This window comes from Anguilla anguilla, chromosome 1 (assembly GCF_013347855.1).
Source record: "Anguilla anguilla isolate fAngAng1 chromosome 1, fAngAng1.pri, whole genome shotgun sequence".
Lineage (NCBI taxonomy): Eukaryota > Metazoa > Chordata > Actinopteri > Anguilliformes > Anguillidae > Anguilla > Anguilla anguilla.
Genome location: NC_049201.1, coordinates 26,928,545 through 26,941,142, shown reverse-complemented (window position 1 = coordinate 26,941,142; position 12,598 = coordinate 26,928,545). Strand labels below are relative to the sequence as shown.

The window sequence follows — 12,598 nt, the reverse complement described above, 5'->3', positions numbered from 1 at the left end:
AAATGACACCCCTCCATGAATTTTTTTAATGAGCCAGAAAACCACAACGCAGATTCAAATATTCAAGTATGGAGAACTGACCTTGTGGTTTGCTTGGAGACAATGTGGGGGCTGAGCCACTCGTTTTAGCATCAATTGTTCAACTGTCAATCAAGTCACCTCGATTGCACAGCATTTTTGGGCAGTTATGTGGCACCAGGCCTTGCCAAAATGAGAATGGTACACTAGTAACTGCCCATTTACTTCAGCTATATGCCCCGTTTCCCCTGGGGCGGGTTACCACTCTCTCCCGCCTGTTATGACAGTGCAGCAGTGTGCCAGCTGACAATTCACAGCAAACAGAGCGGCTTCAGTGTCAGAAAGATATGAATTCCCAGCCCCTTGAGAGAAAGGACTAAGACCCGAGCAAGACTTTCCTGGGCGCCAATACTGCACTGAATTAGTGTCCAGCTTGGTATAGACTGTGTCTAAAGGATATTACTTAATAGGTTTATATTATTCCTGAGAAAAACAATCTACCTCCTCAGCCTGAAATAACTGTTTTGCCCTATGCTTCTATGCTTCATTTGTGAGTCTGCAGTCATTAGTGAAACATATGCAGCGAGCTCCATAATGTTTGGGACAAAGACTTTTTTTTTCTTGTTTTGGCTCTGTACTGCACACATTTTTATTAATAATTAAATTGTGGGTAGCATGCAGATTCTCAGCTTTTATTAAAGGGTATTTTCATACATTTTAGTTTCACCATTAAGAAATTATAGCATTTTTTTTATACATAGAGGGCACTATAATGTTTGGGCCAAATGGCTTCACAGGTGTTTCTGATTAATCAGGTGTATTGAATTGCTTCTTTGGCGTAGGTATAAGAGAGCTTTCAGTATCTAGTCTTGACTCTAGGCTTTTGATTGCCTTTGGAGGAACAGGGTTGTGCCAGTGAAGGAAGCCAAAGGCAAAAACTGGAAAATTCTTGACTGCCCATTCCAATCTGAATCCAATCGATATGCTGAACAGAAAGTAAGGCAACTATTCCCTGAAATATGCAGGAGCTGAACATGGCTGCAGTACAGTCCTGGCAGAGCATCACCAGAGAAGATGCCTGGTAATGTCTATAGGCCATGGACAGTCATTTCATACGAGAAAGTGCTAAACATAACCAACTTTCATTCACATAGCATTCGTATGTCCCAAACATTATGGTACCTGAAATTTGGGTGCTATGTATAAAAAGTGCTGTAATTTATACATGGTGAAACCAAAGTGTATAGAAATACCCTTACAGTATATAAAAAAAGCTGAGAGTATGCACTGATCTGATCTAATATTGTGGAGTGCAGAGTCAAATCAAAACAGTGACTTTGTCCTAAGATTATGGAGCTCACTGTACTCTATTCATAACATGACCATGTTCTTGTTGTGAAAGCTTTCTTAATGCTTAATTTAAAAAAAAAAATTAAAAAAAAAACAGGTATGTGGCTCACCACAAAGGGCTGAAAGTGTCTCTCAAAGAGCTTACAGTGCCACCTAGTGGTTCAGGGAAGAAATAGGTGAAAACCTTCAAAATGTCCTTCACAATATTCCCTTTCATAGTGATGTGTGTCTGGTATCGATTACCAGTCACAATCCTGATAAATGTTGTCACTATTTATGTTACCAATCATAAAACTCTACAAGGCATTACAGTAAGTCAATCTTTGGACATTTGACAAGACTTCAGTTACCCTTAAGTCCAGTTAAGTCCTCGTATGCATGTGGACTGACTGTCTTATGGTCAGTCTGCATACACAAGAAATATTACAGTATGATCTGTTAATTGGCTGGGTAAGCAAGGATAAAATTACTACACTTGCTGAAACTTTTTTGACCCAGCAGCACCCCCAGTTATGGGGAACTGCTTTGAAATGGATGAAAGAGGTTTTGGAGTTTGACATTTTGCAGTACTTGCAGTGCTTGGTAAAATCCTGACTCTGTATTAAGAATGAGAATGAGAGTGAGCCTCTACATTACATTCATTACATTACATTCATTTGGCAGACGCTTTTATCCAAAGCGACGTACAAAAAGTGAATTTCATGGTCGTAGACAACTGCTAAACACGGGTTCAGTAAGGTACAATATTTATTTTGTACAGCTATTTCTAGCCGAGAACAGTGAACACTATTCTAGCCTAACATCTGCAAAGCCAACTAGGCAGAAGAATAAGCTACAGTATTAGGACAAATACAAATTACCAAGAAGTGCTGGGATGGGGAAACATGTAACAAGTGACAGGAAAAGGGTTTTTTATTTTTTTTAATTATTTTTTTTTTATTATAAAAGAGTGAAAAACAGCGTGGTGGTGGTTAGTCTAGGTATAGTCTGAAGAGATGAGTCTTCAGGCCACGGCGGAAGATGGGTAGTGAGGGGGAGGTTCGGAGAGGGACGGGGAGTTCGTTCCACCACTGGGGAGCTAGGGTGGAGAAGCTCTGTGATCCCTTTGGGTGGGTGGGAGGGGTTACAAGGCACCCTGCTGCCGCAGAGCGGAGTGGTCGAGCAGGCACATAGAATTGAGTCATGTCCTGCAAGTAGATGGGGGCTGTCCTGTTGGTGGGTGCAAAGCATGACCCACATTATTATTATTATTATTATTATTATTATTATTATTATTGCTGTTGTTGTTGTCATTGTTTTTGTACATTAATGTTTACTGAAATTCTTTTTCACCATAGGATCCCAGTGCCATGCCCCGCCCCACATCTCAGGACCTGGCTGGATTCTGGGACCTGCTGCAGCTGTCCATTGATGATGTCACCACGAAGTTCGACAAACTGCAGCACATCAAGAATAACAAGTGGATGCCCATCGAGAGCCCTGAGAAGAAGGTGTGCACCCCGACATACTCTGACTCTTCGTTCTGCAGTAATTCATCATTGGCAAGACACGACTTCATAACTAACGCTAGCTGGGCCTAATGACTACTTTATCAGCAAGTTAAGTTATGCATTATATACTATACACATATACTACAGAGATAATTAAATGTGGAGGACTAACAGCCAAACTCAACTGGTATATTCTTGGCATAACAGAAGACACTGGCTTAGATTCAATCAACATTCATTTAACTTTGACTTAAAAATATAATATTTTAGCTCCAGTTTGGCTCTAGTTTGGCAACAAACACTTTAATTGGGAGTCAAGTTAAAAACAAATGTTGATTGAATCCAGGCCATTCTGTCCATCCTTGACTGTTTATGACCTGAAGAACCTTTTCAGACATGACTCCTCGATCTCTGAAAATACCCTTGCCCTTGGTGCTGGAGTTTTTTTGAGGTTGTTATGCTCACACATAATGGTTGGGTGTTAGCATGAGAATTTCATACAGCCACTGGTCTGACCACGATAACTTTGCGGAATACACATGCAGCCGTAGCTAAACTCAGAATCAGGCACAAGCAGTATTCTCCAGCCAAACTTCCTCAGGCAGTACTGAGGGAACTTTCTCTGCACTGAAATGAGGAAAAGGAAATTGGTTGAATTATATGGCTTGAACCTGAGTCTGGGTACAGCACTAAGAAGACAAGGTACTATGAAGAGCCATTTGCAGGCCAGTAGGAGACAGTTCCCACTGGACTAAAAACAATCAAATCCAGTACCCCTCCAGCACAGTGATGGGGTCTCTGCGCTGCAGAAAGTGTCATCCTTCGGATGAGACGTTAGCCATGCTCATTACAGAGTGTGGGTGTTATCAGCAGCGTCCTGGTCAAATTCCCATAAAAAACTGGCTTTCTGCATTTACACTTCCCCCTCAGCTTGGTTGTTTCCTGACAGTGACATGTCAGCAAGGCTGACACACACAGAGTGCAATGCCCAACAGCATGGCTTCTTCCTAGGGTGGGAACTAGTGCCTGGAAAAATCTGTTTCTGTGAAGCGCACTGTTCCCCTCAGAGCGTTTACCTCTGTGTTTCTCTCCCCTTGAATCTGAAACGGAGAAGCCGCCACCCCCCGTACCAAAGAAGACCCTGAGGGGGAAGTCGGTGACCCGGGACAGGTCTCTGGACCTTCCGGACCGGCACCGGCAGGAGGCCCGGCAGCGGCTGATGGCGGCCAAGCGGGCCGCCTCCTTCCGGCAGAACTCTGCGACCGAGCGCGCGGACAGCATCGAGATCTACATCCCCGAGGCCCAGACCCGCCTTTGAGAACAGAGACACTGCGGCGCCCCCGCAACCCTGTCTAGTTTAATTCCCCACCACCCTCCACCCCAACCAAACATCCCAAAAATGTTTTTTTTTTTTTTTTTTTTGTCATTTCATACAGCTAGAGCAACTTTGCGTTCACTACAGCCATAATGCAGAAAGGAGATGTTTATCTACTCTCCCCTCCTCCTTCCAGTAAAATATACTGACTGCCCCCTCTTACCCTTATATATATATATTAGTATATATCTACTGTAGCAGTTAGTTTTTTTCTTGCCGTGGATTTAAAACTGGTTTTACGGGAAAGAGATGGTTATAAAGGGAATCCCTGTGCTTTAGATCTATAGTGCTACCATTCCTGGGGTGTTAACCAAGCCATGATGGGGTGTGTGCGTCAAATGCTTCAGATTTTTCTATCAAAGGCAATCACAAAGTGCAACTTGAGAAAACAAAAACCCACCAGCAGCAGTGGTATTTGGCTAACTCCTGAGAGCCGTGAGCTCGCTTCCAGGGTCTGAGGTGGAGGTCAGAAATCATGACTCCATACTAGGCTTCTTTTTTTTTGTTTGTCTGTTTGTCTGTTTTTTTTAAAATATCACCTCATACTTTGACGGTTTCTCGAATTCCCTCTTGTTTGTGATTCTGTCGGACTCGTCCCCGGCTGTGTAAAATCACACCGTGGCTGGAGTACTCCTTCCTAAAGGAAACGACAAAAAAAAGTGCCAATGCTTGAAATACCTCAATCGTGCATGCAGTGCCATAGCTCGCAGCTGCGAGAGAAGCAATCGCTTCTGAATCGATCTCTGGTCGCCTCTGTAAGCCCTTGCTCGGAAACCGTTGGGAAATGCGGCTTCCCCTGATCCAATTCCGTAGAAGAACAGGATAACAGGTGATGATCTGATCGATGCCGTTAGATTTGGGCTGAAATAGACCAGAATTGTCCCAACATTTAAGGCTCCCGCCATCTTGAGCGTTTATTTCCACTGAAAGTCCTCCATACAGTATTCTCAGCATAGTTTGAAGCAGAACCATTGCTGCAAGAGCCATACTGTGCCAACTGTTTGTTTTCTGTTGTCTTTAGTAATCAAGCTTTTGGAAAAGGGGGGGGGGGGGTGATTGAGTACAAATTGTGTCTTAAAGCACCCCGAGGCAGTTACACACAATTTTGATAATTCTGATCATTTCCAAGGGAAACACGTGCACATTATGATGCTCATTTTTTTACATCTGACTGGCTGAGGTTAGAAAGTGATTTTCATTTACTTATTGATTTTGGCTCTACCTTATTGACTGGGTTTACGTGCTCTGCCCATGTACCCTACTGTATTCAAATAATGGATTTTTTCAGAAATACAATACAACACATGGACATTTCCTTTCAGAATGTAAGATGATAATATCATGTACATTATCACATTATAATGTATGCAGTGATTCAAAATGGTACTATTGGATATCGTGATAGTGTTATGATATTGGTCATGAACTGAAATATGCTGTCATGACTGGGTAAAATACTGTAGGTGTCGTGCAATGCCTGTGACAAGGATATTTAGGTTGTGTGAGTTAGAGTCCAAGTGAAGTTTAACTTAAAATTCTTTCAGAGATTAATTTACTTCTTGTGTCCTTGTGTCCTTGTGTTTGAGTCAGGCAGATTTGTTCAATCAAACTGACCATTGAAAGAGCTCACATTCAATTTATCAATGTTTCTTTTTAAGTACATTTTTTTCTTATTTTGAGAAACTTAGAGTTCTTCGGGCACAATGTCAGATATTCAGTACTTTAAGGCAATCCATGTTTAAATGGATTGGTAGCTTTCTGGGTTTTAAAAATTTTACTTCAGTGTTTTTGGCTAAATATCTGAATTTCCATTCATTACACACACAAAGGCCCAATTGAAAACTGACATTAAAACTGAAGTAGTATATTTTTAAAAACCCAGAAAGTGGTATTTAACATCAGGAGAAAACTGGGAAACTGGTCTGTATATTGGCTAGCAAAAGGAAAAATGGCAGAAGAGGACACAGAATTTCATCTTCAGTAGTTGCTATTTTTTTCAGATCCCTCTCTAATAACATTTTCCTGTAACTTTAATTATCAATTAAATGTAATTGGTACACCTTTTTTTTTCCTTCACAAAATGGTTCAGTGATCACCAAAATCTACTCGCCAAACTGTGAAGAAAAAATATTTCACTTGTGCGTATTTGCAAATGTCATTTACAGGCTGGTGTTGATTGAATCCAAGCCTATGTTTCCTAGAGGGAGTTTGGGGATTTCTCACCCATGAGGACGTACAGCACGGCCAATGTTCAGAAAACACTAAAAGAGGTTAGTGTTTCGTCCTCATGGGTGAGAAATTCCCACCCATGTTTGGTGACATGATATTCTATATGTCATATTATTATATTATAAGCTTATTTATTTGAAAATGAAAATGGTGCTATAAATGAGAGAGCCTTAGGAAAACAACCTGAGCCACACAGACGTTCTAGTGGGAGGATTAGTCTGTTTGGTGTGTCATTGCATCTTTAAATTATTCATTTGGGGAAGCAAACACACAAGAATTTAATTTGCTTAGAAATGATCTTGCTCACATCCGTGCAGTCTGTCTGATTAGTCTATGAAGATCCAGCATGGCCACCACGTATAAAGGAGGGAAGTGGCTTAGTTGCATTTCAGTGGACACAAGTCACTGCACACACTTTCTGGACACTGGCAGTGACAGTAGTGTTGTATCACAAAACCTCTCGCAAACACAACGTAGCCTACTGGAAAACAGTAAGTTAGGCTAGTTGAGTATTGGATTGAAGCTCATAACTGGTGCTACACAAATCCTAAAATACTGATGTGACAGTGATATAGTTTTGCCTATCGGCTAACACTCACTCACGTTTTTTACATCTCAAGTGTCCACAGAATCAGCACAAGCTGTAATCAGAAATAAGCCTTGACTCATTTAATATTTGTCCCTATCTTTGACTCAAAGGAATGGGTTGGCTGAACATTTATACTGAACTTTGACTCAAAAACAAATGCATTTCTTTTTTCCTTAGTAGTTGGCGAGTTTATTTTGGTGATGTCTGAACATGCTAAACAATGTCAGCAAAGAGTAAAACAACCACTTGGGTTTAGTTGTGAGACGAATGCTGGATTAAATCCAGGCTGACGACTTAATTTTCCATTTATAGTTTCGACCTTCAGACAACCCCGAAAGGACCTCACAAAACTGTGTTTGTACAAGTCGCTCAGATTTTGTAAATTAAAGTTACAGGCAAATGTTAATCACATCCAGGCAATACTGTAGGAAATGACACAGAAAGCAGGAGTTATCTGGAGTTAATGAGGAGAACAAATAGGCAATCAAAGGTTCATAGCTGCAGGCAGCGGTATTATGAATAATTAATTTGTTTGGAAAGCTTTGAGTCATCGGTTCTTTTTTGTGGTTAAGTTTGAAATATCAAGCGTTTGAGTGTTATGGCCCATATCTTGCATTGTTTTGTATTACATCAATGTAGTTCTGAAAATGATTTGAAAAAAGGTTTTTAACCTGTCATAAAGCTAAAGGGAATGTACAGTAGGAGACTACTGGTAACCTTTAGGCGCCTGATGAGCATGTGGTGCTAACTTAGGAAAGCAAGACTAACCTAACCCTAACTTTATCCCAGTAAGACAAGTCTAACTCTTCCCTGCTGTAATGAAATACAAGCCACGGTTGGCTAATGACGCAGTCCATAAAAATAGTTTGTTATTATAATATTTAATTTTTTTTTTAAATATTTAAATTTTTCTCTAATGAAAAGTGAAATACACATGTCTATTGAGTCCATGACTGTAGAACCGCTGAATAGATAGGAACATTCAAAAACATGACTAACAATTTTACACCTTTTTTTTTTTTGCTGCAATATTTAAACAGTTGATGATTTCATCATTTTGTTCACTCTCTTTTTGGGATGAATGAACATTTATTTAAAGGTAGTCACATTTTTGACCTTTTTTTATGGCAGAGTTTCTGTAATACTCACTGCATGATTACCGCTAAGCTGAAAGGTCTGAGAATAAAAGAAGGAATGGGTTTTAAGTAGCCAAATTAGTGCCAAAGATGGACAAGAAAGCACTTTGAAAGCAATCACTAAAGGTATTACATTTCTGTTTGAGGTATTCCACACGCACACACACATACATACGTATTACATACATGAGTCATTTTTTTCAGGGGGTTGCATTTTTGGGATTTGCACCACCCACTGAACTGGCTATTATTAAATAATGCAGTGTACCATATAATTATTGTATAAAGTTTCCTGATATGGCACCAAAATAATAATGAAAAGTCTTACATAATGAAATGTATCTCATTCGGAACTGGTAGGTACTGCTTAGTATTTTGTGCCTATTAAATTCTGTATCCATACTGCCATCCATATCCAGTCTGCTATTAAGATTCAACTGCTGATGGGTATGGTGCTTAAATAACCATTTGTTGGAAGTTAATCAAACGATTATCCAATCTGTTAATTGTAAATTATAAACCTTGCACTGTTAGTTTACAGTCAGAAATTTGAATTCAGATTGGAAGCGGTGTGCAATCAGTTTTTTTTTTATTACATAACAATTAGATTAGGTTAGATTGATACACACTGATACAATCGTAAACATTATATCAGATAGCAGATACACAGATGCATTCTTTTGATGCTGCTTTGCTGAGGAATGCACTTCATTGTAGGTTTTAACAATTTTAATGGAGAGGAAATGTCTTTTAGTGCCTTAAAATTCTAAATCTTAAGACTTAAATTAAGTCTTAATATTGAAGTTATTTTTTTAGTTTCAAAGTGGTTATTTAGAAGGAAATGAAACGTATTGGTAGAAACTTGACCATCCACTAAGTATGAATGTGTGTGTTTGAATGAGGAGTCCATCTCATATCAAAGAGCTATGGGAAAAAGTCATTGTGTTTCAGGCTGTATAGAATAACTGATCAAATAGGGTTTATGCGCAATTGAAACATCATTTGTAAACCCTGTGCTGGGGGTCATTATCAGTTCCTGAGCAAACTCACTGCATTTCATGATATGACTTCCAAGAATATCTAAATATCTAAAAATGTCCAGCTATAGTTCTTTACACAAAAAAAAGTGTAGAGAGCTGAAGATGCTGAAGGTTATACTCTTTATTTTAGTGACTGTAAGATGTGACATTTTATTTATTTATTTATTTATTTATTTATTTATTTATTTATTTATTTATTTATTTATTTATTTATTTATTTAGTTATTCCATTTTATTTTGTTTTATTTTATTGCTGTATCCTGAGGGTAATTGGACAGAATAATATGTTTTTCAAGAGCTCTTAGACATTTATGGCAAAAAAAGTGGAAGCACCCCACATTATTTTATGGTGTTATGTGGTATTTATTTATTTATTTTTTTAGTTTCTGCATGCATGCTCTAGTGTGTGTGTATATATATATATATAATGTAGTTCTAAAAAGTGTTGAAATTTAAGTAAAACTTGATCACCATTTTTAACTGTGCTTCCTCTATTTTGAGTATGCAGAAAGAGTCCCTGTTTTCAAAGGCAAGCAGCAATTGTGGAACTCTAGCTCTAACTAATTAAGATGTGTCCAACTTAGGTAATTCTATGACCAGACTCTAGTGCACCTGCAGCACAGTTTTGAAAAAAGTGTAGAAGTTGGATTCAGAGGAGTCAATTGTCTCTGGGTGTGGTAGGGGTTTGGTTTCAGTGTGGTCAATTTGGTTGGCCACTTTCTTTCTCTTTTATACCTGTACAACAAGGCCACAGCACCTGGTAGGTTTGTCATTTTTCATAAATGTGATGCATCACATTTATGGCACCTCAGAATAAGTCTTCTCAGGCATGATGTTGTCAACATAGGGAACTAGTTGTCAACCAGTGAAATAGTGGAGGGAATCATGGTGAATGTTAGCTGGTTAGTTTGTGTGCTTTGTTTTGGCTTGATTTAAGCTGAAAGATGATTAGTTGATTTATTTTAAGGCTAATGTTTTCTTTTGTTATTTATAATTTGCAGTCTGCCTGTGTTTCATTTTCATCAAGTTCAGTGATGCGTCACTGATGCACTTGCAATGCCCAGCAGCCAACAGGTCCAAAAGAAAACCCTTGATTCCCTGTTTTTATATCTAATAAACTGTACATACATATATTTGTTCAACTGTACATACACATATTTATCTATTTTTTTAAAAAGCATATCATAGATAATTTAACATATGGAGACGGTCACTCAACATCTATAAAACAGTGTTGTGTGATCGCTTGACTGCCCCATATGTTCCATTTTCTCAGAAAATATTAAACATAAAACTGATAATCATGTACTTTTTGACTGAATCTAAAATACTGTATATTTCACTCGAAAAAATTGAGCAAAAAGAGTACAATCTGGTCTGGCACTGGCTCTTTCAAAAATGAAAGTCAATTATGGGAGCTTGTTATGTGTGTAACATTCTTTTTTGTTGTTGACATAGTTATTTAAAAATTAAATTAGATATAATTATAATGATTACTCTTACGTAAAATCCAAAAGCCCTTAAATACTGATTTCTTTACACATCCTACTTGACGATACCTTGAAACCTATGATAGGAAATTAAAAAAATACTAGACTGACAACTTTCATTGTACTTTAAAATCTTTCCTGTTACAGTTTAATGTTTAAAAACTTTTTTCCAAAACCTTTTTATTGCATTTTAATCGCAATAACAGAAAGAGTCATTTATAGTCAATACATCAAGTGTATGAATAGTGCTGAATGACATGGCTCATAAATGCAGTGAAATATCAATCAAATAATTATAATAAACAGTTGCTTAACTTAGCCCTTAAAAGACAGTCACTGTTAAAACAAAGAAACAAGCTGAGATGCATCTCACTGAGAAACAGAGCTCAGTGACGGGCACAGAGTGCAGAGGGGCAAGCTGCCCATGTACAGTATAAGACACATGTCTGCTGTAAGATTAGGTATGCCATTGGACAGACGTGCTTGTGTGTCTACTTACAAGCAACGGTATACCGCAGGCTTATAGAAGTGTCAGTCTATGTTTGCAGAGGTAGTAAATGCCTGTGTGTAAAATCCTATGAACTGAAAGGATGATGACTTGGGAGAGTGAAACTATTCTGGGATGATGGACAAATCTAGATTTTCTAAATATGAAAGGAGATGTATCCACATTTTGAAGAATCTACCATTGAAAGACTTCAGGGTATGTCTGATTCATTCAAGTGCTAAAAAATATATTATCCATGAGGAGTGGGAGGGAGAAGCAGAGGCTTTCCATTGAAGGTGTATTTAATGTCTCACTAAAAGAGTTACAATGGCCACAAGGTCAGTCATATACAGTAATTGTGTTTGATATCGTGAGGCTATTAGCCCAAGAAATGCAATGGTTGGATTGGGTTTGAACTGAACTTGGAGCACATCTGAAAGTGTACTAAGTATCAAAAGTTTGTCATGGATGGGCAAGACAAAAACGAACGAATCATGGAGGGTGGGGCCCATTGACATGGCTCAAATGTTGAGTCTATTTCTGGATAAATGGTTTAGCAGTGGATTATGTCATGGCTAATACATACAGGTATCAAGGGTGAATGAACATAGTGCAAAATGTTATACCATTCCTCCTCTTTAAATTCTTCTCCAAAATCTTCCTCCGATTGGTCTATAGTGGAGGTTAAAGAAGTAGTTTTGTAAAGAGTAAATTAGTACTGTAAAGCTTTATAATCAACTTTTAGGTATGGGTAGGGGTTTCAAAAAGATATCCAATTATGTGGTCTCAGAGTGAGAAGGGAATTGGGAGTTGCCATAAGGATGCAACAAAAAAAGCCATTGGTATACAGGTCTTTGAGTGTTTCAATACCAAAGTTGAACCAATTTAATGTGCATTGTCTACTAAGGTTTGGGGAAAGAAATGATTAGTTTCTAGTGCATCAGAGGTAAAGGAGGGTCAACTACCTCCAAGATTTTGAGGGAAGCTCTTTCCCCAACGTTATAAGTATATGAGGAGATGGGGTGATTAAGAAGAGAGTGTAAGAGGGCCAGCATCAATGTAAAATAACAGGAGGAGGATTCAATTTGCTGCCATTCTGAGGGTGAACCAGTGTTTTGGAGAGAGACCAGTACTGTAACACCTGAAGATTGCCTGAAAATGTGGTAATCATGCCGTGCAGTGAGCAAATTAGGCCTCTGCAAAACAGGCAGGGTGGCTTCCCATTTCAGATGAATAATAGAATTTTTGTATCCAATTTGTGTACGAATTGATTTAAATAAAGATAAACATTTGGAGAGGGTGTTCATCTTAATTGAACTGACCCTCGCCACCAAGAGTGATAGGAGCAGAGACCAGTGATCAAAGTCTTGTTTGATTTTGGTTAAAAGTGGAGT

At 38.6% G+C, this 12,598-nt stretch overlaps 1 protein-coding gene across 3 annotated transcripts in view; it reads left to right on the top strand.

Moving 5' to 3' along the window:
- Nucleotides 1–7,707, top strand: part of dlgap2a (discs, large (Drosophila) homolog-associated protein 2a) — a 223,705-nt gene extending 215,998 nt beyond the window's left edge. For all 3 annotated transcript variants that reach the window (XM_035413153.1, XM_035413310.1, XM_035413234.1), the window contains 2 exons: nt 2,706–2,858; nt 3,970–7,707. In XM_035413153.1, coding sequence (XP_035269044.1) covers nt 2,706–2,858; nt 3,970–4,176 — 360 coding nt within the window. In that variant the 3' untranslated portion in view covers nt 4,177–7,707. The remainder of the gene's footprint in view (nt 1–2,705; nt 2,859–3,969) is intronic.
- The last annotated feature ends 4,891 nt before the right edge of the window (nt 7,708–12,598 follow it).